Source organism: Pseudopodoces humilis, chromosome 1 (genome assembly GCF_049639895.1).
Source record: "Pseudopodoces humilis isolate 2021_Gansu_Grassland_sample_001 chromosome 1, ASM4963989v1, whole genome shotgun sequence".
In the NCBI taxonomy this organism is placed as follows: Eukaryota; Metazoa; Chordata; class Aves; order Passeriformes; family Paridae; genus Pseudopodoces; species Pseudopodoces humilis.
In genome coordinates, this window is record NC_142200.1 from 87,487,719 (window position 1) to 87,515,254 (window position 27,536).

Genomic DNA, 27,536 nt, shown 5'->3' on the forward strand with positions numbered 1-27,536 from the left:
ATTGTGAATGGTGAAGTTCTAAAATTCCTCTGAAACATGAAGAGAAAAAAAATCCTTTTTCTTTCATTTTTATTATTTTATTGTGTAAGGACTCCATGTCTTTGCAGTAAGGGGCTATTATAAATATATGTCATAGAGCAGATGTAGAAGTTTTCCAATTTCATTAACAAGTAGCAAGATGTGTGCATATACCTCCCATACAGAATGTCTTAGAAATATACCCTATTATGTCTAGTTAAGTCAACCTTGTGTCATTATTTCATATTAGTATATCTGACAGGATTGGTATACCCAGGAAAGATGCATCAGAAGCATTAAGTGCCAGCCAGGAAAATGAGAAAAGGAATTCTGTGTTTTGAAATCTACATTAAATATGTGTTTTGAAATCTACATTAAATATGTCCTCAAATACTTTGAGAAGGAAAGGTTCTATTGGTTAAAAAAAAACAAAAACAAACCAACAAAAAAAAAATCTGTTAAGGTTTAAGGAAGTGCTTTGAATAAAGCCCTAGTAAAACAGTGGGGACAAAAGGCCAATTTTGGAGTGTATACTTAGTAGAAAAAGACAGGGAAAAGAGAATGAAAAGTCTACTGCATGAAAACTTAAATGCCTTGTTTTTAACATATATTTTTTTAAAAGGACACATTTTATTTTTCACAGGAAAGTTTTTGAAATAGGTCTAGATTTTTCAATTTCTTTCAGGTCTAATATCATTAATATCATTATATACACTATTAATGAAAAGAATTCTGATGTATAAGACTGGACTCATTTCACTAAAGTGTTAAGCACATGTTAAACAAAAGTGGAAAGAAAGCTTGTTTTGGGAAGATCACATAATTTCCACAGAACCCCAGAAATTTAAGGCCACAAGAAAACTCAAAACACCTCCAGCCAAAATCCAGTCAAAATTTGTACTAAAAATATATTAACTGCATCACTTTCTACATGTTTCTTTTTATTGGTGAGCTGACTTTGATTGGACACCTGTTACCCACCAAGATGCTCTATCACTCTTCTCCATAGAAGATTGGGGGTGGGAGAAGATAAGATGGAAAAAATCCTCATGGGTCCATATAAAGGCAGCTTGATAAATTGGAAGCAAAGGAAAAAGAGATTTTTTTCCCTACTTCCCATCAGCAGGCAACGTCCGGCCACCTCTCAGGAAGCAGAGCTTCAGTACATGCACCGGTTGCTCCAGAACACAAATGTCATAATTAATGAATGCCACCCTTTTGTCCTCCTTTTCTTAGCTATTATTGCTGAGCAGGTGCCATATGGTATGAAATATCCTTTTGTTCTGTTTGAGTCAGCTGTTTTGGCTGTGACTCGCCCAACTTGTTGCCCATCCCCAGCCCAGTGGTGAGGAGGAGAATGTTGGAGAAAGAGTGTGAGGATGCCCAGGCAATGTCCATAGACACTGGCGTGGCAACAACACCTTTCCAGCTGCCAGTACAAAGAACAGCACTGTGAGGACTGCCATGGGAAAATGGACTCCATGTCAGCCAAACACAGTACACTTTAGAAAGAAAACAGCCTTCAGACTTAGTCATAAAAGAAAACTCAAAGCAGGATTCCTCAAAGAAGCATACTACAGGGAAAATGAAGGACTCAAAATAGCTTCATGCATAGGCTCATTGATCTTGTAATTTTTATATCTGAACTGTAATTTCATCTCCTTCTAACATTTGATCTGGCTGGTGAAGATGAATCTGTGGCTTAGATCATCTCCAGCACGTGTCATTCCCAAGAATTTTGTTGTGTAGTTCCTGACACCTGTTTAGGAGGTGGCAGTGGCTTAGGAATGGTTTGAGACTCAGAAAGGTTTATGACTATACACATCTTCCATGTGTTGAGGCAACAGATCTGAGAGTCTTCCAATGCCCATTGCTGTGGAGGAAATAATGTTGCTACATGATATAAAGGCAACACTCAATGTCTAAACGTCTTGTGCTGTGAATTCTCACACCTCCACTGTGTTTAACTGAGCAGCCAAAAAGTACTTGTGCTGAGGATCAGGCTCCACATCTTTAGATTGCTGGTTAATAATATCCTATCAAGGAGATATAAGAGGGAATCAGAAAAGCTCATCAAAATGTTCAGTGACATGGCAGCAGATTTATGAGAAAAAAAGATGTCATTAGAAAGAAGGAAGGAAAAAAAAGAAAAGGTCATATTCATTAAGAAGGAAGGAAGACCTAAAGAAAGTACAGGAAATTATAGATCTACCAGCACTTTGGAGTTTTGTTGTTAAGAGAGAGGGAGGATTTCTTAGCACATCTATTAAAATGAGGTACTGCTGCTCTTTATTTTACATTTTCAATCTTTTTATTATCATAGCAATACGTCTTCTACTGCTTCCTTAAGCATTAGCAGCAGATTTATTTAACAAAACTGAGGACTGAGCATCACTGAAAATACTGTTTCCAATGGAATGCTCTCATGCTGTGATTGGTGAAGTGCTAAGTAATTTGCTTTTAATGCTAGCACATACCACTTAGCACTATATTTAAATGAATGATGAAAATCACTCATTTTTCATCCCCTTGCTTAACTGGTGCTCAGTGTAATCTATCTACTGTACTGGTAGCCTAGCGTCAGATATATTCTAATAGACCCTGCTCTCCAATCTACAACAAGCATTTTAATTTTTAATTCATAGTTATGTCTTTATCCTTTAATAGAACAGAACTACAGATGGGGAGTATGTTTTAGATAATAAGAGCACAGTAGGTACCCAGGGAAACTACACCACTAAAAGGATTCTTTATTTACACTTTTCAGTAATGACTACATATATATAGCTACACAGGAGAAAATTGTTGCAAAGGAGCACTGCATAGGCAGGCAATTACTATCCAGCTATAACTGAGCATTATGGATGATGCTGCTGATAAGAGCACTTCAGAAAACAATTTCAAAGCCAATGCCACACACTGCACGTTGACCAACAAACATGGGAACTCACAAGATGCAAGTAATTAAAATTAATAGGTAGGATGCTACATTAAAATAAAAAAAATAAGGGAAATTTACTTAATATTTAAACATACTTGAAATTTGTGAATTCATATTTTGCGGATATGTAATGTACAGAATTGAACATCCTAGATTAAATGAAAGTCAGTGGAGACATTTCAGTATAATTGGAGGAATAAAAATGATCAGTCAAGTCCTTCAGGCTGAACAAAGTTTCAGTACAAGATCCACATTTTTCAGAAAAATCAACACAGTCCTATAAGAACTGAAGCTATGGTGGTTCCCCACATAAAGTCAGTCCCACCATCAGACTAAATTCTAGTACTATATTACCAACACCAAAGTTAAAATCTCACAGAACAAGACTGGGATATCTTAACTCAGTGGTCAGAAAACCCGGGAATTTCCCAAAGGAATTTTTACCACTATAGTCAGTCATGCTGATGGCAAAAGTGAGTTCAGGAAGATGCACATAGTAAGATGTCACCCACAGCATATTGGTACTGTCACCCAGAAACTGTAATAGGTTACTGGGTGGTTCCTCTTCAGCTAGTTTCTTTTCCAAAGTTATGTAGAAAAGTTTAAAGTGACAACAGGCAAAGCAAACATTAAAATGCAATTTTATTCCTGTTATGACAGAGAGAAGTAATCCAAGTAATATCTTATGCAATAAAAACCACAAAAATCACATCAATTATTGTAGATATTCAGAGGGCTTTTTACACCATTTCTGTCTGGACATAAGTCATAAAATAACCACAGACATATGTACATGCACGCAAATAAACTGGGAAAAAAAAAAAAAAAAAAGAAAAGAGGGGGAAACCAAACCACTATCTTGCATACCCAAATTAAAATTGTGCTCAAGAGTGACATTTAAACCTTTAAGTTACTACCTAATGTAATTTAATGTTTATTCAGGTGGATGAGAACTATAGCTATTAAGAACTATGCTATTTAGCAACAATGCACAAGATATTGAGTAAGATCTTAAAAAGATAAATGCATCTGAAAAACTTTTACCACAGCAGTGTGAACAAAGGGACACCAGAAAATCAGAAAAAACAGAAAAAAAAATCCCCACCACAGCTAACAGGTACAAGCAAAGCTGAAAAAAACAGAAACAAGCAAACCTGAGAAATTTAGGAATGTCCCACAACTGGGAAGGGAAAAAAAATGTCACATGAGATAATTATGCTTGCAGGATCCAGTATGTGATCTGATCCCATAAGTTCACCCCACTGCACAGCTTGTTGAAGCCACAGAAGAGCTACAAATGGGGCATTCACAGGACAACACTGCATGGGCAGAGATGTGGCCATCAGAAATGTAGGTCCTATCAGACAGTAGCCAATACCATGGATGTGGATCACGATGTAAACAACTCCATGGACCATGTAGTGCTGCAGGAACTAGCTCTTGTCAGAGACAACGCGATTTCCTGAAGATGAGAAAAAAGGATGTAGAGAAAGACATGATGCAAATACACCAACGACAGTCCCCCAATAAAAGGGGTACAGGAGCAAGAGCACATACATTAAATTTACCAGGTTTCCTTAAAAAAATGTGTGTTTTGTGCTCATGGGAACTCTCTAAGGCTTCTCTGTTAGCAAACAAGATTACTGTGAATTTAAAAGTAACACAAGGTGCTTTTAACTGAATTTTACTCCTTAGAGGGCATTGGAAAACTGACAGTGATAGGACTCCAGCTGAGTGCAGAGATCTTGTGGAGCCAGCTACAACGAGCCTTGATAAGCAACAAGAGGAAATTGATATCTCATAATAACAGTGATGCCTAAGGACACCCAGCATGTTCCATCAAACACCCTGATACTACCTTAGGTAAGGAGCAACTTCACTGCAAACTTGACATAGATGTTCCACTCTGCATGTATTTCTCTAGGCACTGTGAGGGGGCTAGTGGCTCTCAGTACACAGTGGAAAACACAATAAAAGTCTGAGATGTTTGGGCTTTTGCACTTAGACCAAAATGTCTGGACACATACCTAAATATATATACAATAACTGATTGAAGCCTACTCCCAGCATAATTTAAATGCTGGTCCTTGCCTAAGTTAGAACGCTCTGGACTGTGTTACTGTACTGAGATTCTGAGAGGAAAGCGTGACAGTGTTTGATTAAAGGACAGCACTTCAGTCCTCAGGATTCTTGCAACAGCTGATGAAACTACCCAGGGATGAAGACACATTGGAAAACACAACCGTGAAATTTCAGCTGTCACTGATCGCACTCTAACTTTCCCAAAAGAAACTGTTATAAAATTATTTGCTTTCTTTCTATCCCTCCCATCATTTTATGCTTAGGTATCAGGACTGTTTTTCATCTAGGTATTGAGACTGAAAATAATACCTTTCCACCTTGCTGTACTCTTTTTCCTCTCTCTCAGCTTGATACGTGTAGATGTAGGCAACACACTGTTCTTTTCCCTTATATGCTCCTGGTCTGTGCTCACTTTACACAGAAGACTTTCCTCACTAACATCACCAAATGCCTGAAAAACAGAACAGACAAAACCAACATATTATTATAGCAGCATTCAGTGAAATATCAGAGGGAACATAGATGACTTTGATTACCCTTCCCCACCCTCTCTTCTTGCTTTCAAAATACCACAGCTTAGAAGCTTTTGTGTGTGTGAAATTTTATTCTGTCATACTAATAACCCAGCTTTGCAGCAGCTTACAGTTTAGCTTTCATGCTTCAGTTCCACTCCTGGGCTTATAACAATTTTTCTAACAGTTCTGCCAAAATATTCTAAAGTAAAACTTAATGTAAATGTATTCACTAATACAGATAGAGCAGTGAGATTAACAATTTAAACACATGTGAAATGCAAATTCACCTAATTTTTCTCACTCTAAATTCTTTAGTAAAACACTGGAATAGGGATTTTTACGCCCGTTGCTTTTCATAATTCCTTCTTATGATGTTCTTGACACACGGAGAAGATTTGAGTGAATAAAGAATATACACTCAAAGAAGGAAATCATGGCCATGAAGAGGAGATGTTATTGGACTGGAAATTGGTTATGAAGGCAAGGCACTGCATCAGATTCAGCTCAGTTCATTAGTAGTTACCACATCACATGTCAGATCCTCAACTTGTGCCATGTGGGTGGCATTTTGCACAAGAGTGCCCTGACTCCAACTGTTTTCGTGTTTTGGAATGCCCATATACAAGAAATTCTGCTCTGATGAATTTGAGCAGAAATCAAATTTCAGATACTGAGCAGTAACTGAGCTCAGATCTGTCTAGATGCTGTTACACAAATGTTAGCTTGAAAAAGCAGGTTGATCCAGTAATACAGTAATATTTTAAAGAATTTTGCTATTCTCAATCTAGTTTAGCACAGCTATAATAAATTTCCAAATGCAGGTATGTGTAAGGGAAAAATCTCTAATACCTATTGTATTTTTTTGCATATTCCTATTTTCTGTCTGTTGATGCATCTTACAGTTTTGGTTGTACTTCTGGGTTTTATACACTGTGAGGGTAGGAAGTGCTGCTACATCAGGAACAGAGAGAAACAGGCAATGTAGTAAATATTCACCACCTCACATGAAAAGTTGAGACTAAATTTTGGAGTGGTCATGTGCATCCTACATCCTAGACAAGTTTCTCTGTACCAGGCTACTCTTTCTTCTCACCTACATACCACTAACACAGAACAGATGCTACTTTCTTTTTAGTTTTATTCTTTCAAACTAAGAGATAGTCTAGTTTTAGTTGGGTTGTCCAAAGACATTTCTCTCATGGCACAAACAATCACCAGGGTGGGTCAAAAAGAGATACCATGTCATAGTCGGACTTCATAGAAACATTTTTGCATTATATAAAGTTAAGAAGACAGAAGACATAAAGGGGACCTACAGCATCAGTGAGCTAACAGAAATATTTTTTCAGTTGCAATAATCTGAGAAAAATATGTGGAAATATCATCAGTGTATACCTGGAGTTGCAACCCTCATTCCCCAGAAGCTGGAACACTAATTTCATTTTATAGAATCATTTAGGTAGATTTGGAAAAGACCTTTAAGATTACTGAGTACAGCCATAAGCCTAATACTGCCAAGTCCACCACTACACCACGTTCTTGAGTGCCACATCCACAGGTCTTTTAAATGCCTCCAGGGATGGCGACTCACCCTCTTTTCTGGGCAGCCTTTTACAATGCTTGAAAAGTCTTTCAGGCTGTCAAGAAAATTTTCCTAATATCTAATTGATTTCTTCTTGTCCTGTTGCTTGTTACCTGGCTACAACCTCCTTTCAAGCAGTTGTACAATGATAAGATCACCCCTTTTGTCCTATTCTCCAGGCTACACAACCCCAGCTCCCTCCTCTGCTCTCCATAAGACTTGTTTCTATGCAAAAAAAGAGAAGATACAGGGGATATTTAGAGTTCACTGGAAAAGCCTTTCCTTTGGTGCAAGAGCTCTTCCAACCTGATCATTCACATACCCAGCATGACTGAAGCAACAGGAACCCTTTGCTACAATTAAGGTGCTATCATTTACTTGTGTATTGAATTTAAATTGAAGCTTGTAAAGATATGTCAGATTTTTAAACTTGATCAGATGTTGTGCAGAGTTATGTTCTTTAATTAAAGTTCAAGTTGTTGTTTCTGAGAGTGACTTAATAACAGTAACTTTATGGTTAATCAACCATGTAGCAAAGTTCACCATGCACTTATTGCAGTGTAATTATAAAGTGAGCAAAAATATAATTGATGCATTTTGTCAATCTGTGTAGCTGCAAGGTACTTTTTCAAAGGTTATTTTTTTATTCAGATAAAGTAAGTAATGCTGTTCTGGCAATTATCCTTTGACTTCAGAGATTTTACTGCTGATTCAAGTAAAACTGTGATAGATGAATAAAGATTATAAGTGTTTGAAAGTACAAAATACCTTCTGTAACCATCAGTGGCTCTGCCCTTTCAGTATAAAATCATTCTGAAAATCACTGAAAATACAGCAAATCTTGGTGTTTAAGGTGGGTTGAAACTGAAAGATGTATCTCTTAATATAAAATAGCTCTTTTAAAATACCCCTTAATTATCATCACTGCTGTTTGTTATATAACACAAGTAGAGAGCTGTGGCAGTATTTTTCCCTTGAGCACTGGCTCAGACTGAATGGGTATGCTTGAACTTGCTTCCATTCCTTCTGCAAACAACTGAAGGAAAGAGTTCTAACTCCTCAGGACCCCAAGAAAAAAAGAAATTAAAATTTCCATGAACATAATATATTTGTGTATGTGTTGATTCGGGATGTAACCCCTGCTTCTCACCCCACATTCTCTGCAAGTGAAAAAGAAGCCAGTATGATTTAAATTTGAACATTCATATACAGAACAAAGCTATAATGCTTAGTTATGGTATTTCAGTAATTTTTTGGTTATCTGAAATCCAGTGAGTCCTGCTGAAAATGTTCATCAGTGGACCTGTCTCATTCCTTTCCTGGTCCTCTTATCAGAGCACAGACAGCACCATAGATAAGAAGGCCATGGCCACTTGAAGGAAAGAAATCTTCTTCCACATGACTCTGTGACTTTCTGGGGTACAGGGTATATAAAATCTGAGAACACTAGGGAGGGTAGAAATGGCCACATGCCGCAAGGCTGCTGCCTGCATTTCTGTTCCGCAAAATAGTCTTGACTGCAGATGATAATAGATTCACAATTAATAGATATAGCTTCCATTTAAAACTATATCACAATTTACTGAAAAAGAAGCAAGGAACCAATCTTGTACCTGACAAAACAGCCTGGAACAGAAGATATGGAGAAATTACTTCTGCTCAGCTGAGACACACTGTGCTCAACCACTTCATCTGCAGCAGAGGGATTGGCTTACCCACTGCAAGGGCAAGGAGCAACAGACTGGGTCCACTTCAGGACAGGGTTTACATGTCACATGTGAGATGAGGTGCATCAATTTAAGAATAAAGCATACAAACACAACATTTCTCCAGGAAATCTCTTTTCCTTGTTCTCATCTTTTCAGTGGGATGGAAAGTGCTGCCCGGACAACTAATTTCTTTCTTAGGCTGATTATCTCTAATTGAATTATAAATTAAAGGAGAAATATATACTGGAAACAATCACTTAAAACAGTCTGGTTTACTTCTTATTTGAAGTGAAATTTGCCATACTGCCATGACCCTCAACAAGAGGGCTGTAAGTCTGCAGGCTGTACTGATCCGATTGCCTATGTCCATGGGAGTATCCCTTAGCTGAGTAAAGTGTTTGATTCCCAACTGAACCTCGATGCATGTTGAGAGAGATCATTCTCCCACTGAATGCAGTTGCAAGGTATATTATGTTTTCAATGGGACAAGTTTAAGTCTCAGAAGTAGGCAAGCAGCATGTGGTAAAGCCTGTTCAGCCCACCAGTATGTACATAACTGCATGCATTAATCACTCTTCTGTGGGACAAACCTTTCCTGTTAATCCCTGATTTTATAGGGATTCCCAGGAAATCAACTCATGGTTGGTTTGAGCTGGCCATGTTTGTGGATGACCTGACATGATGCTGCTGAAGCCAGCCAAAGTGGGTCAGTTTACACCTGTGGCCAGGCTCCCCCCTGGCCGAAACGTCCTCACCCCCTCCCCACAGCTGACCCAGTGTACAGAAAAGCCAGATCTGTGCTGTCCCCTCCCAGTGTCTGGTGAGATGAAGTCATGAGGTAGGGTGCCAACCTCAGATACTGAGCTGGAGCGATCCTCTCTCTTTCTCTCCTCCATAAATCTTTAGTGACCATTTTTCTCCATGAAAACAGCACGTGGGAATCTTGCAGTAAACATGGCAAATTTGCTCCTTTAATCAAATTAGGGCCAGGAAAATCTGCACTCACATCCATGCATAAATTGCACTGGAGTCAACTGCATGGTTTATGCACACACAGGAAAAAATAGAGCCCAATATTCATAGTAACACTGGGTATAAAAAAAAAAAAGAGTTTGTGGAATTAAGAATAAAACATGAGGCAATTTGTTGATTTGCCCAGGGAATATAGGAGAGCAACAAATGTGTAGATTATTCTAAGGTTGTTTTTTAGTGTCATTATCAGATCCAAGAACTGTATATAAAAGCATGCGGTCCTTCACATGCTAAAAGTATAGTTTGCTCAAACAATTGTAAAATATTCAGTATTCTTAAGATTAAATATCTGAATATTGCTTCTGAAGGAACAGCTGTCAGCTTAAATCTAAAGTCTAGTTTGTTTACTGCCTGTATTTTATATCTGTTAGAAAATGACACCAAATGGCAATAAAATTGTTGTAAGTATTCTACTGGGGACTATAAATGCCCTTTGGTTACAGTGTACATATCTTTATACATAATTCCAGTATATTTTCCCTAGAATTATGTTAAATATGTAAAAAGCCTTTTCTCATAAAGGTAAAAATGCTACATGTTTCCAAGCTGTAATTTAGCATTAGTGTCAAGATTGCTTCAGAAAATAAGCTACTGTTACTGTTTCATTCTTTTTAAGTGTCACTCAGCATACCATATCTGATCTTGTATTCAAAATAAACTTATATGATTTTATTCACATTTCCAGAAGTGCAGGAGGGTTTAGACATAATTTATAGCATATGGATTGATGTAAATAGCTTAAACTAAGTAATTGGCTAGTCACCTACGCTGTCTTGTTCTATTACTGCCAGGTACTTTTTAAGTAATTAGGGAAAACAGACCTCTTTTATCCAGTAAGTTTAAATTGGATGAATCCTTGACATTTGTGAAGGCTTATTTGATAGATAAAATCATACTATACAAAAACTTTCTCTACAATACTGAGGTTTACTAGGCCTATAATAAGAAACTGATTTTTGTTGAGTTAAAGTGACTTATCTTTGCCCTTCTAATAGGAAATCAACTCCAGTCAGCAAAAGTCGAGATAAAAATCACTAAGTTGGTGTTATCACCATGTAGACAGCAAACATGTACCACTGTCATTAACTTTTCTGAGCATGGATTTCAAATACGTTTAAAATGTTAAAATTCAATAATTTCCTTTATATTACAATAACACCAGATTAATGAATACCAAAAAGCAGGAAAAGTGATTTACTTTGGGAAGGTCATTCCTTGGTTAGCCAACACCTAAATTGAATTACTATAAAGGGGAAATATATTATAGGTAAAAAGGAAAATGGTTTTTACTGCACTTGAATTCTTTGAGTTTTACAATGCTTATGATAAAAAGATTGCACCTACAAGTTTAACCTCTATAATTTTTACATTGTACATTTTAAAAAAAGAATCTTTTTATTTAATATTTCTAGGGCTATTTATACATGTCACCTTGTACTTAATGTTTCTTTTAAAACAATTAGTTTTACCTCATCCCTATAAAACCTATAAAATTACTTTTCATACCAGACATGAAATTTAAAGTCATACCAGGAAATCTGGACCTCTAATGGGGATACCACACATAAAGAAATAAGTATTTTATAGTAGCTTTTACTTAGAAGACATTTATTCCTAGCTAGTGTACTTCTGTACACAGAACTTACAAACTGCTTTGCTTACTGGGAGAAAAAAAAATAAAATAAAAGAAAGGTAATTATTATCAAAGTGAGTTTTGGCTCCTTGGATAAAATTACGTTCACATTGAAGTGATTTGATGAATTAGGGCTATGAGTAAATCTTTCTTTCACTGAAATATAAAAGAGCAAGATGAGGCTGTAAATATGAAGTGAATTCCTTATGAGCATCCAAGGACTTCACAGCAAGATTATGCAAAATTCCTCTTATGCCTGTCAAAGAATATCTTTGAATTGCAGATACAGAAACATCTGAAGTTAAAGTCACCAAGAGCTGAACACATGAATCTGAGGTAGAATTTGGCCTGGTGATTTCAGTGCTGTTTTCATGTTCCTGTGTTTGGCAAAACAGTGCCCCAGATGTGGCCAGCTTGCACACACTCCTCAGTTAGCTGAATGCTAAGAATCTACTGCTTATGCTGGGGCTGCCCTCTGAACAATGCCTATATTTACACATGCTTTTTCAAAGTTATTATAATTCCTCTGTTGTTTTCTGCCAAAATGCTCATTTCTTCCTATTAAACATATTATTTTTGAAGAGCACCCACCAAAACCAACACCCATCATGCTGTAAATGGCACAAAGTATTAAAAATCTGATGGACAGATCTTAGTCCCCAAATGACTGAATTCATGAGGTTCCACTGTAGCATTTAGGAATAAGTGTTATGGAAAGTCAGTCTTGTAATTTTGCTACCTTCAGAGTTACATGTCTTCAGAGTTTCTTAATAAAAGTGAACAAACAAAAATATACACTGAAATAATTACATTTTCACCTTTGGTATGTTACTGTAATGAAAAGGAGGATTGTTTCACAGGAAGAAGGTGCATGTAACCCCTAGTTCCTAGACGTTGTTGAATTACTCCTTGCATTTTGCAGTTGTACAAGAGCACTAGCCCATCCAGAATAACAAAATAAGTGAAAATTGATTGTTTTCTTACTCTGTGTACTCTGCAGACCAGGTAGAAGTGCCTACAAAGGTAGGACATGTCACAATTGCCACAGACCACCCCTGTTCTTACAGGTTGTGTTCCTACAGTCCCAAAACAATGCTCCATACAAATATCTTGTCTCTGGTGAGGAGAAAGAGGTTTGCTGATCACAAAGAAAGAAGACAGGCAGCTGTAATTTCTATGACAGGGAGAGAGAATAGATAACTCTCTGCCCGCCCCAATGTGGAAGAAAAGTCTTCCCTCCTTCCCCACTGCTGGAAAGGTGAGGAGAGGAATGAAAAGTAAAATGAGAACTCATCTTGTTTCTGTTGGTGAGGTGTTATACCCATTCTAGAATAAAATGGTTAAGATTATGAAATTATATTATGTAGGAAAACTTCTGTTAAAGATAAATCTTACTTATACCAATGGGTAATCCAATGGAAGCTGATTAAATTTAGAATAAGAGGAGATTTTTGAACAAATAGACTATAAGGATCCAGAAAAATCTTTCCTTTGAGTCACCAGGATCAAAATACCTAAAACAGACTAGGATTAGGTAAACTAAATAACCTGAGTCTTTAGAACTAGCTCTAGATAGTCGAACTGAAAATGCTTATACACAGCAAGTTGTCAACAGAGGGAGCAAACTGAAAAGAGAATTCCAAGAACTTGCCCAGGTGCCTTTCATCTCCTACACTCTTAAAAACTATGTATAACATTGCAATGCACCCTTCAGCTCCAAAACACTTTTCTAACCCCACTCAAGTACCCCTGCTTGTCTAGCTGCAGCAAAGGGGAAAAAAGAAATGTTCCTGAGGGGTGACAAAAGCAGCAAGAGGTAAAGCTCAGGTGTTTTTTTCCTCATGGCAGCAAACTTCTCACTTTTCATTGTATAGTTTTAAAATTCATTAAATAAACCTAATTTGGAACTGAAGTAGAAAGCCCTGACCTATAAAACACACAAATGTATAATTACATCTGTTATCAGCTAAATGTAAGATCTGTATACGGGCCTTACTGCAATTATTAGTTAAGCACATTTCTTACATGTAATTGCATTTAGATCTACAAGTAAAAATGCCGTAAAGCATTTGATCTCCTAAATTAGATGTGCAGCTTTCAAGACAATGAGGCAGGACTCAGTCATGGATTTTAGGAGTAGGCTATGTTATGATCTGGAGTGGGAAACTATAGAGAAGTAGCTTGAGCCATCCTTACTATACACTTTGTGGATGCTGGAAGCTTCTCAAAAGCTCACCTGGGAAGACAAAACTACATTGTATGAGAACATATTTCTTCTCTCTCAGAAGTACAGAACAGATTAATGAGCTGAAACTGCACTGGGTTAAGATTGCCTTGGGTGTTCAAAGATCCTCCTTCCAATGTCTGGTAGAATCTGAATGAAACCTCACCACTGAAAAGCTGAAAAGAACTTAAGTGGGAAAAACCATTCTGCAAAAACCTACATTTGTAACAGGCAGAAAGTAGGAGCTGGGCTGCCTGATTGACATCCAACATGGAAAAGGTGTTTTAGCAAAAGTCTAGGCAATTATTCACATGAGGAGTTTCTTCACCAGACTTGGGCATGAACCTGGATTTGCCAGTTTCTTTGTTCCAGTAATTAGGTTCTACTTCATGTAGGCCACATGCCTTCTCTTGTTTTCTTTGGCCAGCTTGAAGACTCCAGTGTCTTCACTCTGGTGAATCACAAGTTCCCCAGGCAGAAAATTATGTTTGAAATCCTTGAGGACAGTTTCCTTTAAATTAAATTTTCTTTAAAAAGCCAAGTAGGGCAAAGACATTATGAATAAAATCTTTAATGAAGAAAACAGCCTTGAAATATTAACCAAAGGAGCAGAAGCAATGTTTGTCTCATGCTGGAAAGCTGTACTTGAACCTTCACCTTAGAAGTGTGCAGGTGAAAACATTGTGTTTCATCATCATTTGTCGCAGTTTTGGTAAAAAGATCTCCCTTTTGAAGCTCCCACTTCTTCTCTGGGTTGAGAAAGTAATATTCTTTGACTCTACTTTCTCTTAAATGCCAATCTTTTTTTAAGAGTCTCTCAACACAAGACCAAAGGCAAAAAGGAAATGTTCTTCTTCAAAGCACTTAGAACAAAAATGGCAAAGCAATGAACAAAATGCAGCCCACGAAACAAGTAACGGGTGATACGTCTCTTTAATAACATCCTGTATTGCATTTTAGAGCACAAGCTGCTGAAATGCTGACAACATCCAAGATTCAATCTAAAACATGCAAGATGCCATTAAGTGATCTAACCGTGCCTTAGCTCTGCATATCTGAGTACAAATGAAGTGAATGACCATACTTGTAGTAATAGCTGTCCATTAAATGTGCACAGTACTTACCGTGTATATTTATATATGTATATATAATAATTCCTGTACGGAACGACCTTATGTGGTTCTAAAGTGATATATATTTATAAATAAACTCTATGAGGGTAGTTTCAATGTATATCTTACATAATTGCCTTCAAATGGCTCTATAAACAATCTGAAATTACTACTTTGCACTGCAAAAGCGTTAACTCATTGATCATACACTACTGTTTAGGAGTGAGGTCTTCCTATGGAAGCTCACAGTGCGTATTTCGGACCGGGTCAGGCACGGCCTATTTTCCTCTTTTGACTGTGACCTGGTTCCGAAATGCACCCCTTTGCCTTCAAAATCTGTCAGCGAGGCGCCTGCTCGGACTTACCTCAATGATAGCCCCATCAGGCAGCCTGAGGAAGTGCCTGTAGAGCTCCTGGAAGCCGCTGAGGTGAACCGTGTAGACACAGATGTGAGCAGTGGTGCTGCCTTCCCAGCTGGCTGCAGCGTCGGGGATGTCATCCTGGCGCTGGAGGTCACAGCTGGAGACACCAGGCTGGTCCTTCCAGATGTAATCAGACACTGCCACCTAGTGAAACACAGCCCCCCCCGCCCCCCGGACACACACACACACAGAGGCCCCCCGCCCCCCCCACCAGAGGAACATATTTAATTAACTTCTGGCAAGAGCTTAACCGATTTAAAATGATTTTACAATAAATCTGCAAAGCCTCTACCATATGCAGTGCTTGCACACAGTTCTCTACTACATATTTTTTTATGACATAGATCTAAATAGAGGAGATAGACAAATCCCTAGTGTATATTCTATAAAGTTAATTCTGCACAGATGAAGCTGTAATTGACTCCCGTATTAACCAAAAGTAGGGAGATCAAGCAGGGTAGGTTAAACAATAAAATGGCAATGCTGATTAAAAAAAAAGCTTCCCAAGAATTTTGTGAGCGAGTATTTGTATTTCTCTCTCTTTGAGAAGCCTTTGCTCCTGTACCCACAAGCACTTTTTAGTCTCTGATCTCTGTATAATATTAAAATAACCTTGTGCTGTTAACTGAATTGTAGATGCGGCAGAGTAAATTAGGTGTATTTTAGGGCATGGTGTAAAGCTAGTTTATTAACAGTTACCTAGCTTCCTAGTTTGCTCTGAACATGTTTGCTTTGGTAGGTTTTGTATCCCCCTACATCAGTCAGAATTTCCATTTAGCCTTTTTCATGTTAATTCCTTACACAGGCTGGGCAGAATTCAATACTTCAGATGGATCATAGCACAAGGCTTAAATGCTCTTTTTCCTTAACTAGAAAGATGATGAGAAGCATTATTTTTATACTGCCCCTGAAGTGCAAGCGTGAGCTTTTTAACCCTCCACTTTTGCAAGACCTTTTCGTCACTCATTTTCTCCCACGAGATGCTACTCCTGTTTGTGGAAGGAAGGGACTGGTGTTATTTGTACATCCTTACAATACATCAGCATGCTCTTCCCAAACACTTCTATTTAATGTAGACAAAATACCACTTTTGCTGGCCTAGCATGTGCTTTTTCTTTCAAGAATGTGTATTACACTGGCAGAAATTATTGGAACTTACTGACAAAGCTAGCTAAAGAAAAGCTTTAATTCATTTAAGATAAGTGCATGAAAACCTTCTTCTGCATAGTTCTACTTTTAGCTGAAATGAAGAGCTCAGATTCTTACAAGATGTCTCAAAAAACAGATACAAATTTTTCACCTCACTTGGGAAAAATTAGATTTAACTGTTTGCTTGTGTTCCGGTTCACATTTCCTCAGCTGTTCTTATGCATTACAAGGAATCCCATAACCAGTACAGTGTGCCAATGCCACAATCATGATGTGCATGCTGCTATTATGAGCCACTGCCTTAGGAGAGGATTTGTTTTAGGTGAATTAAGAAAGCAAGATCACATACAGAAAATTATCTCTAACTATTTTCCAGGAATGGACAGAACAATGGGATACTTCATTTTAGCACTAGCTTCCATTTACATCAGCCCTAATAATTTTTTTTTTTTACATTTTAAAACAAGGAAAGGTCATCTGAAATTAAAGTAAAATAAGGACAGAATTTTCCACACCAAAGTCTCTGGGGTTCAAAGGCTTTCATTCAGGAAAACATGTTAGGAACATACAGCAGCCGTAAGGACAGGACAAGCCCTGCATTTTCTCCTGTTTACCACACAATTTGGTGTTTTACACACATTTTACATGCCTGCATGACACAGTGCTCCATATGAATTAATGTGGTCCCTGGTCTCGCGAAAGCAGGAAGGCAGCTTCCATCGGTACAGTGCTGGCTTTAGCACAAACAGCTGCAAGAGCTGCCACACCACAGCCCCTGCAATAGTTACTTTCCTCTCTCATCCAGTGTCTCACTACCAGAATTTCTAACCTGTCCAATTCAAGAGCACCAAGGCTTTCCTGGCCTTGTGTCTCCTTCCTGATCTACAGCTTCAGGAAAGATAAATGGTTGAGAGGCCCAGCTCAGAAACTCTCTCTTCAGGAAACACAACAAACAGGATGATCTCTGTCACGATCCTCCTTTTACGCTAGATGCATTTTTACCTGCACTGCTAGCTTCCTTTATTCCAAGTGTTTTCTTCCCTCCTGAATCAGTCCCTCACTTTCCTCTGCTTCTCGTCTGACCTTTATCTTGCCTCACTTTCCCTGAATCTGCTAGTTCTTCTCGTGTTCATCCTTATCAACCAGCAAAGGGCTTATTTACTGTGTGTTTTGCAAGCCATGGATATGAACACCACATCCTTCTCTGCAGCTCTCTTTTGCCCATTTGAGCTGTGAGCTCTGGGGATAAAAATATGCATGCTGTACTCGCTCAGCACAGGGGAGAGCATGGACCTTCCACTACTTTCACACAAATAAATTACCACCTATTTTTTCAATCAGTGCCAGATCTGAGTGTAATTTTACAAATACAATTCCTGTGTGGAAGCCAAAGCCGTGGCTCACCAAAGCCACTCAAACCTTTGTGCCTGAGCAAACCTGCACTTTGCCAGGACAAAGACCTTCTTTGGAAGTTCTTGACTCTGGGTGCCATTCCCAGGACACCACATCCATGTGGGACCAGGTATGGCATCAGAAGTCTCTGTCTTCCTCCCCAAGCACAGATGGCTCTGCAGGATAATGGGAGTACACAGATGCATCTGATCTGTTGTCACATTTCAGATCTGGTGAACTGCCTCTGAGGACACTGATGTGACTAGCCAAGAGAACATGAGAACATGATGATATTGTTCTGCATGTCCACCTCCCTTCCCCATTACACACTCCCCCACATAAAAAAAAAAAAAAAAATAAATAAATTAAAAATAGCACCAATTGATCATCTGACAACTGAAAGAGAAAAGGCACCATGAAAACTGATGGTGTTGTGGTGAGTTGCATAGCCTTGGTCTGGGGCAGACACTAGAAAGGAAGGAAAGAGGACTCTTTGCTGGAACATCACTCATTAACTCCTCCCCAAAGTCACCTGGTAGTGTGAGTTTGCCTGAAGGCAGACTCTTCAATTTGTGGAGGGATATAACATTTGAATACCACTTCCAGAAAGGGGGAGCAGCTCTGTCTGTGGCTGTGGATTTAGAGACTCCAGTGCAGAGGGACCTTTCCATTCCCTCCTTGCTAGCACCATCTGAAACTCTTTGGCAGACAGATGTCCACTGCCTTGAAACTCTCAAAACACATTTCTGTGAAGTGATAGGTCACTAGAGAGCTGCTGTGGCCTACATAACCTGAAGTAAGCTCCAAAAGTAAACTCTACTGTCATCTGAAATTTCTATCATTAAGTTAATCAAAAACGTCCATTCATTTCTACAGGAATACAATATGAGTTAATAAATCCACTGAGACAGGCTAGTCAAGAGACTGTGCATATAGGACATGTCAGAGAAACTGAAGTTAGCAATGATCTAGATTCACAAGGGCTGACAAGAAACCACAAAATGCCAGAGCAGTGTACAGTAATCCTTAAATGAAATTCATCTTTCAGCAGAAAAACACATTAAGGATGGTAATTCAATGATAAAAGAGGCAGGCCAGAACAGGTTCAAATGCTGAATATTTCACAACATAACTTAATTAAAGCGGGACTGTGAGGCTGTTAATCGCTTTATAATAGTTCAGCTTGAAATGAGGTCTGATGTGAGTGCCCTTATGGTTTATTTGTTTATATTATTATAATCATAAAATGTTACGTTGACCTAATGTAAATGTACAGTTTTCACTGGCCTTTATTATGTTGGCAGGTTTTTTTCTCCTTGTGGTCCTCCTATTTTTGTACAAGTACAAGAAGGGAAGAGCTGGGAGGAAGGGTCATGAATTTAGGTCAGATCAGATGATTCAGTAAGTCTCATGTGGGTTTAAGTCTTATTAATAATTTTAATACATTCTTCCTTGACAACAATGATTTCAATCACTGCTTCTTTAACGTGCACGGTGACGTAAAAATACACAGGTTTTTAAAAGAGTGGAACATGTTTCTCCTACAAAAAAGGTAAATTATGTCAACCCTTTGGAAATTACAGTGCATGACCTAGAAAAAAGACAAAAATACATTTGTAAGTAAAAATACAAATGTATTTTGTTGTAAATAATATGTAAATAAATGTATTATGCCACACCAAGTGTAGAAAAATATGTATTGAGGTAGAATACATTTTAAACACAAATATATTGATAAATGTATATTTACAAATACATTACACAACTAAGACACAGCCAATTAATATTATAATTCCTAGGTCAGGGTACAGAAAATACCAAGCTAGAGTGTAAAGGAACTACAATGTTTTCTATTGTTTGACAGCTTTTGTGAAAGAAGAAAGGAAAGAATATTTCCTCAGATTTTCTGAGCTATAGTGGGAATGTGAGGAAGACTGACTTCTAGTGTCTTAACAAAAAGACATCAGCAAGAAAAAAGTTCTTTTTAAAAAGTTGAGAAATATACATGTGTGTCCAAACACTTGATTATGATTGGTACTGATTCTTAACTGTTTGCAGCAGCATTATTATTAGCAATCTCATGTGAATAAATTCTAGGCTCATGCATTGCAAAATGTATAAAAAAACCTGTTTGAAAACAGCATTCAAAGAAAATGGGTAAAATTAGTAAAATGGAACAAATTGACCAGTTGAGAACATGTGGAACTGAATGCTGGTCATGACAAATAATTAGCAAAAGTTACAAGCTGTTAATTTTAGTCAAAAGGGCAAAAAAGTGTTTAAAAGTTAGGGAAAAAAAAGACATCAAAAGTGGAGGGTGCTGTATTTACTTCAAGTAACTTTCATAAACATGGTAAGTGCATTTTCTGTGGTAAGAGTTGTAAATATGGGAATTACTGTCCTGGAGGCAATCTCTGTTAAAGCAGTGTAGCTTTACAATTAAAAAAACAAAAGCTGGCTAGTGCTAACCTCTGAGGGAAGCACAGCACCCCTTAAGCATTACAAACCCCATTTCTGACAAACTGTGGCTAAAAACCTTGCCAGCAACTCTGGTAAAAGGAGAATTTACATGGAAATGTCTAAAAACATCCTTTCTGTCCGTGTCAAAGGCATGTTGGTGGGGTCCAGGTTCCAGTGAGGTTATCACTGGACCTCGGTCAGAATTAGATGTGACAGTGGGGAAAGTTTCCAAGCCACTGTAGGAAGGATGGGGTACTTTACAAGTCGTGAAAATGGACTGGGTTTGAATAAATCATGAAACTGGAGAAATGTCAAGCAAAGGCACGAACAAAAAAATCTATTAGGATTGCCAAAAAATCATACCACCAGAAGAAAGCCGCACCAACCCTCCTCATATTTAACCCTCATGCACACCAAGCACTCACACACATTTATGCAAGTGCAGGGTGTGCTCTCACTTCTGGGGCAATAATGAGGCACCTGAATGTCTCAGGTTAGCAGAGGCCTTTGTGGGCTCCTGGTAACTCTGCAGAGAGATAACTCTCTTCTAGATTATCCTATTTATGAACATAATGGACCAGCATAAGGGACCAGTAGTATCCCGGATTGTTTTTTTTCAGTCAAATTATGAATGCCTGAAGCTTTGCTGTTACAGTCTTCCCTGATTTATTTAACAAACAGACATGGACAGACTAAATGGTGAAAAGACATATACAGAGAATAACCTCTTTGTAAATGACTAAGGAGAAATCCAAGAATAGATTTATGAAAAGCTGCTTAGCATCATAGCACTAGGAAACAGCAGTGGGTCTTTTTGTTTCTGATTTGCAATATCATCCTATTTATGGATATGTCCAGTGAACAGCAATGCAGATCTTTTCTAAGGGATGATTTCCATCTCCTGCTTTTAGATATTACAAAGTGCAGCCACATATTCTTTAGCTGCACTGCACACACTGCTTGTGTAGTCTGCTGCTCTCCATCTCATTTTTTCAGATCTAAATCTTTTGTGCTTTTAAGTGTCCACACTACAGTCATCCACTAAAAAAATACAAATATAGAAATACTCTCTACCAAACAATAATTGATCTGGGGGGAAAAAAGTCATCTCAAGAATTAAGAAAAACTTATACTCAATGCAGCAAAAACCTTAGTAAGTAAAAATTAAAAGCCACAGCTTTCTTGCATTTCCTGGTGCATAGCAGTGTCTTTGTCCATTGATTTGCCCTAAGGAAAGGAGATAAAATACACTCCCTTCTTATTCCAGAGAATCCTCCAATATTCTGAGCCCAGAATGGGTTTGGTTCAGATGGGCAAGAGAAATCTCTCTCCATGCCTCATTTCCCAAATTTTATAAGGGATGCTGGAATCAGTTACTTAAGAAAGCATCTTGAGTAACTTCAGACAGACAGGATTTTATATACAAAAGTGTTTAGGAAATGTTATTTTCCCTATGGAAGTCAGGATTTTAATGCATACAAGGGCATATCTGTGTAAATAAGAGTGTCTGCTATTCATTATCTGCTCATCAACATTTGTTATTCATTACTCATGTGTTTACAAATGTAATGCAGTCAGAAAGCAGAAATAATACTATATGACTTTGGTGACCAAAAATACACCAGAAACAACAAATAGTAAATAGATCCATGGAGCAGTTCATCTTATGGGATGAAGTTTGCCCACTTCAGACATTCTGTGAAAAATTTGTGAAAATAACTCTGACAGATCTGTAATTAACAATGCAGTTAAAAAAAATATGTAAACAGAAAACAAAGGAGCTATGTTTGTTAATTAATTTACTGGCAATGAGCATTTTATTTTTACTGTTTGGAACTGATTAAATGCAGAGAACAGATAGTTAAAAGAAACAAGTCTGTGTTCACAGATTTTGTTCAATTTGTCCAAGACCATGTGCATTCAAGATGTATGTCTGGGAATGAGACAGGCTTTTATTCACCTGTGACTTACATCAGATGGACAGATCTTTTTCTGGCAGCTAAATAACATTTTTAAACCTGTATCATCACATGGGCAGTAAATCAGCTGAGAACTTAAAACTAAAATCCATTGGACTAGTGGCCTCTGGTTGCATCTTCTTCAGCTTCAGAAAATTTCCTCCTGTGCAGGCAGTGGCATAGCATATCCTTGTGCTAGTGGGGTTGAGCATAGTGTGAATGGTGCTCTTGTGGAAGGTGTCTTTTGGATTTTAATTTCCATTTTCCTTTTTTTAATTCAAACAAGAGCAAAATTGCTGGAAGGTTTTACTAAGTACCTAAATATTCCTAGTTTGTCTGTTTAGATCCAGCTTTCTTTTGAAGCGGATGGAAGGGGGCTGGGAAAATGAAAGTGAAACAGAAAAGCAAATTTAAACACTTTTAGTAAAACATATGTGAACATCTGTGAAGGGTGGTTGTCCTCTTTTAGAAATACTGTAATTTTGCTCTGATCTTTCAGTAACCCTAATAAGTACACTGCCTACTCCAGCACAGATGTTAGTTATTAGCAAACGTTTACCACAGAAGTATCTAGAATCTCTCACTCACACTGTAGCCCATTGCTTCAGCCCTGTAGAGACAGGTAGAAATGGGCTGCTACAGAAAGAGTTAATCAGAGGACATTTATGTGGCTACTTGCTTTAACTGTCTAGAAATTATCTCACTTGATTTTCCAAATAATCACCAGCATTCAGATGCTTTCTTGCGGACATCACTGCAGAAATAGGCCACAGAGGAAGAACTGAAAGAAAAAGGTTTCACAAACACCTCCCTGGCAGGGTGGGGAGTAGTGGAAGAGCCTGACATATTTCTGTAAGCTGTGATGTTAAAGCAAATGCTGCTTTTGTTATAGAAAAGAAGGGAAGGAAAAAAAATAAAGATGGCAGAGGTTTGGGAATTCCTTTGTGATTAAGGTTGACATTCTCCATTCTCACCTGTCCTAGGTTGACTTTATGACACTTGTATCCCCAGTTGCCTGTTCTGTTTATGCTGGATATTAAGTTCTGCACTTTTAAGACTGGTTATGAGACTGAAGTGGGGGGGAGAAGAAGTGTGCAGTTTGTTTTCAGAAACTGGACTTGCTTCCACACATTTTGCTTCTCAGGGACTCTGTCATCTGCAGCAGGGACACTGGGAGAGAGCTCTTCTTTACTTTTAGTTAGTTTTTAGCTAGCTGAGGCAGAGGAGTTCCTTGGACTGTGTTGGTTTGGTTTTGGTTTTTTTCCCTTTCTCTGGGACTGAATGGCCCTGTTCTGGACCAGAAATTCAGAAGAGCACTGGAAGCTCACACCTGTGGCCCACCAGAGCCTGGGCCTCGGTGTTTTCCAGCACTGGAGGGACTGATAAGAGACTGAGCGAGCCCAGCTCACAGCAAGGACTTTCTGAATTTGCCATCTCTTCAGAACTGCAGGAGGTTTTATTGTTAATGTTATTCAATTTTTTTATGCCTGTGAATACTTTGCTTGTTAAATAAACACTTTTTTTCCACCTTTCTCCAAGGACATCTAACCAAACAAATTGGGGGAGGGGCTGCTTGAATCTGCTTTCTAGAGGAACCCCTTTGGAAGTTTCCTCCCAAATTTGTCCCAGACAAGGACATCACCTCATGCCCTCTGCCTTCTTCACCCCAAGGATGTTTTTTCTGCCTCCATAGGGCCAGCATCCCAATTGCAAGCTCATCAGAAACTAAACCAGAAGCGCCTCAATTGCTAAGGTATTTCTTTGTCAGTTTACTCTTTCTTTTTCATCTGGCAGGGTATTTTTAGCTCTTGCAAATTATTTACCCATGCCTGGAATTGATGTTTCTCTAGAAATCTAGGAATGGAAATCCACTGTAGTAAGTAGAGACAAAGTAGAGAAAAAGAGTTAAAGGTTCAGGGAATTTTGTATGAGCCTTCAACAGGGTATGCAAACCAGTTGGGTATGCCACACTTGCAGAAGTAACTTGCAAGATCAGGCTGTCTCCCAAAGCTCTCTGAGTGTACCGAGAGCCTCTCAGCAATGTCTTCTCCCCTGCTTCAGTTAAGAAACCAGATAGCAAGAATTCTTCTCACAATAGTATTTTCCACTTGTAGCCCACTATTGCAAAAACGTCCCCTTTGTGGTATTTCAGCAGTTTTGTCTTCACTTCAAGCAGGAACCATGAAATATACAAAAAAAAATTATTTACAAACAAAGCAAAAATGACTGCTAGGAACCCTAAGAAATGGTTTATGGTACAGCTTAAAGTTTTGTGCAAAGGTGTGACGTGACTTTATGCACGCAAGAAAGATACTGTTTGACTTTAGCTTAACTAGTTTACTTTGCCTGAATTAAAAGTTACTGTCTGAGATATCCAGAAACAATTGTATTGTATTACTGAATTTTATGTGCTTGGTTTGTAGAAAAATGGTTTAGTCTACTGTGACCAATTGTCTATTATAATGAAGCTTATTATTAATGGAGTATACCCTTATATCCTTATTTTTTCCTTCTCGGAAGATAGCAGAGTTCAGCATCCGATAAACATGTAAATTGCATTTTTCTTTTCACACAGGACAGATTTCAACTTCTGAACCAGCAGTCAACAAAGATTCCCCCAGCTGCTAGGAAAAAAAAAAAAGTAAGTATTTGTGAAGAAAGGCATAATAAGATCAGAGGGAAGCCTGTCATAAAAATGCACATTGCATAATACATGATGGATCAGTTCTATTATTTAACTTTTGCATAGATATAACAATACAGAGATATGCTAACCATCATAGTCAGCATTAATTTACAGTGGGAAAAATAATTAGAATCTCACTTTTTCTGAAGAATGGAGTGAAAATGTAAACAATGCTTCCCTCCAGGCAAGTGCTTTATCAACTTGACAGGTGCATTTGAATTTCCATGGGTGGGGGACATAATAGGTTATTTATGTGTCATTTTAATAGAAAGGCCCAACCATCAAGATGGACAGGAGACTTTATCAGTACTGCTGTTTGCAACTAATCCACCAATTTAATACCCCATGAAAATACCTGCAACAAAACCTGGACATTTTTCTTTTCCACTCCATTATAGGCAAATCAATATGGGTGCTATTCATCTCAAATCTTTGGCTCAGCAGGTGCCCACTACACAGAGCTCCTCACAACACTGGTGCACGGTCACAGCCACATAAACACAGACACTTTGACTTCTGGTGCTATCAGTGACTCCATGACAGGATCACAACAGTGCACTTGGATCACTAGCTTACCCCCACACAGAAGTAAGCAGTAAAATTCTTTTCTCTAGGGTTTGGGTTTGTTGTGGGTTTTTTTTCTTGTTTTGGTTTGGTTTTGAAAAGAAAAATCCAACACAATTTTTTAATGTTTCTGATTACTATAATTTTATTTGAAGTAGCCATCCTTAATTTTCACAAACAGTATATTCCTGGCTGGAGAATAGCCACAAGCCAAAAAAACATTATACATCTCCTAGCTATAACATGTTTCTTTACACAAATTTTCCATGAAAAAGAAACATGCTAAAATGTGTACTCCAGTCACACCTTCTTGGGCATTAGCTCTGCTAAAAAGCTGCCTTTTTTTGTCCCGTGTAGGGCTGTGACGTTGAGTGACACATAGCCCCAGTGTGACCCAGGGTAAATTTGGTAGCATGCTCCAATTTCTTCTTCCTCTTCCCTCCTTGATATTGTAATCTGTACCAGCACAGGTTCCTCCTGCACTTATCTACATAGTTATTGCTGCCACATTTTTAACACACACTGCATATGCTGATACCCCCCAGTCCTTCAATGTGTGTGTGTGTGTGTGTGTGTGCACAGTCAAAATCAGCCTGATCCACACCAGAAAAAAAATATTTTCCATTAAAGAATCCTTAAATATACCAAATCATTTTTGAGAGCTGAAGATTTACATTATTGCAAGTTCATCCTCATCTGTGTGCAAAAGTCCACTTGCCAGATTCATGACCCACCAGGGTCTACATGGACTGGAAGACAGTCCCCAATGAGCTTTGGAATAGATCTAAGGAGGATAGTGGTAATGAGCTCATCCACCACTCCCTTGTTCATTCAGAAGTGTGCTCTAGTTCTGTAGAGATAATTCTTTTCTAAGACAGGTATAACTCCAGAGATGTTTCAAGTATGTAACTGGAAGTGTCTTTACACCCCCTGGGTATTTCCTCAGACTAGCTACTCCTGAAACTTTTTGCAAAAGCAAGCAATTCATAAGGACATAAATTTGATTAAAAACAGACCTGGGACATTTCCTATGCTCAGTCTTTCAGTCTGCAAAGCTCATGAATCCCTGTGGTTAATTAGGAAATATTACTCATAGTAAGATCCAGTTATAATAAAATGCATGTTGCCCGAACATAGCATCTTAATAAGTTTCAGAAACAGTCATTCCCCCATTTTCCTCCCACAGCTTCTAACTTGGTGACCATGTTTTCTGGTAGGAGGACAATGCTATTTTTCCCACTTGCAGAGAAGGACTGCACATTGTCCCCTCTCCTGGGGGTGACTGAGGCACTTACAGCAGTGAAGCTGTAGGGCAGATTAAATCTCCTGGGAGCAGTGTCAAGCAGTGCTAACACTGACACAAGGGAAGGGTGCCCAGGGAAAGGCACAGTCTGGGAGGACATAACTTGAGCCCTCAGTCCACAACAGGGGCAGGTAATATCTCTTTCCTGTGTGAAAGCACTCATATATTACCACAAGAGGTATATCACAAATTACAAACAGTAAAGCATGGAAAAGAACCCAAATAAATTAAGTTAGTCTCAACTGATATATTAAAAGACTGCTAAGTCTAAGTAGAAGACCATAATAGCAAAGAGACAAAGCTGCAGAATGCTGGGCTGGCAAAACAGACCTGGAAGTCTAAATTTTAACAAAGTTTTATGCCAGTATCTATTTCTTGCTCTGCTTGGATAGCAACTCCTTCCACAAATCATGTAAGGAATGTAAGCAGAATGTCAGTTCAACCTCCTCATTACATCAGACAGTGCATACTGAGGAGAAAGATGACTGTTTACTCCCTAATGATTTTACTTCAATTATGATAGCTTAATATAAGACAGGTTTCTTATCCACTCACAGAACTAATGAAAGATGTTCCTATTTTATACTAGGTTTCTGTTAAGTAGTGAAGATATTAAAAAAGGTGAACATTGAAAATTACTTTGATCTGAGTAAAGCTGGCTGAGCTTTTGCTGCATGGACTATAAAAATAGCACCTATAATTGGCACATTTACTTTCAAAAGGGCAAAAAGAGAAAATTATTAATAAAATTAAC

At 38.2% G+C, this 27,536-nt stretch overlaps 1 protein-coding gene across 1 annotated transcript in view; it reads right to left on the bottom strand.

Annotated features, from left to right (window-relative positions):
• Positions 1-1,964: 1,964 nt before the first annotated feature.
• The window catches only part of LOC102100973 (uncharacterized), a 263,975-nt gene continuing 238,403 nt past the window's right edge, over positions 1,965-27,536 (bottom strand). The window contains exons 20-23 of the mRNA XM_088053539.1: positions 15,214-15,414; positions 5,351-5,492; positions 4,075-4,088; positions 1,965-2,054 (exon numbers count right to left, since the gene is read on the bottom strand). Of these exons, the coding sequence (XP_087909665.1) occupies positions 1,965-2,054; positions 4,075-4,088; positions 5,351-5,492; positions 15,214-15,414 (447 nt within the window). The remainder of the gene's footprint in view (positions 2,055-4,074; positions 4,089-5,350; positions 5,493-15,213; positions 15,415-27,536) is intronic.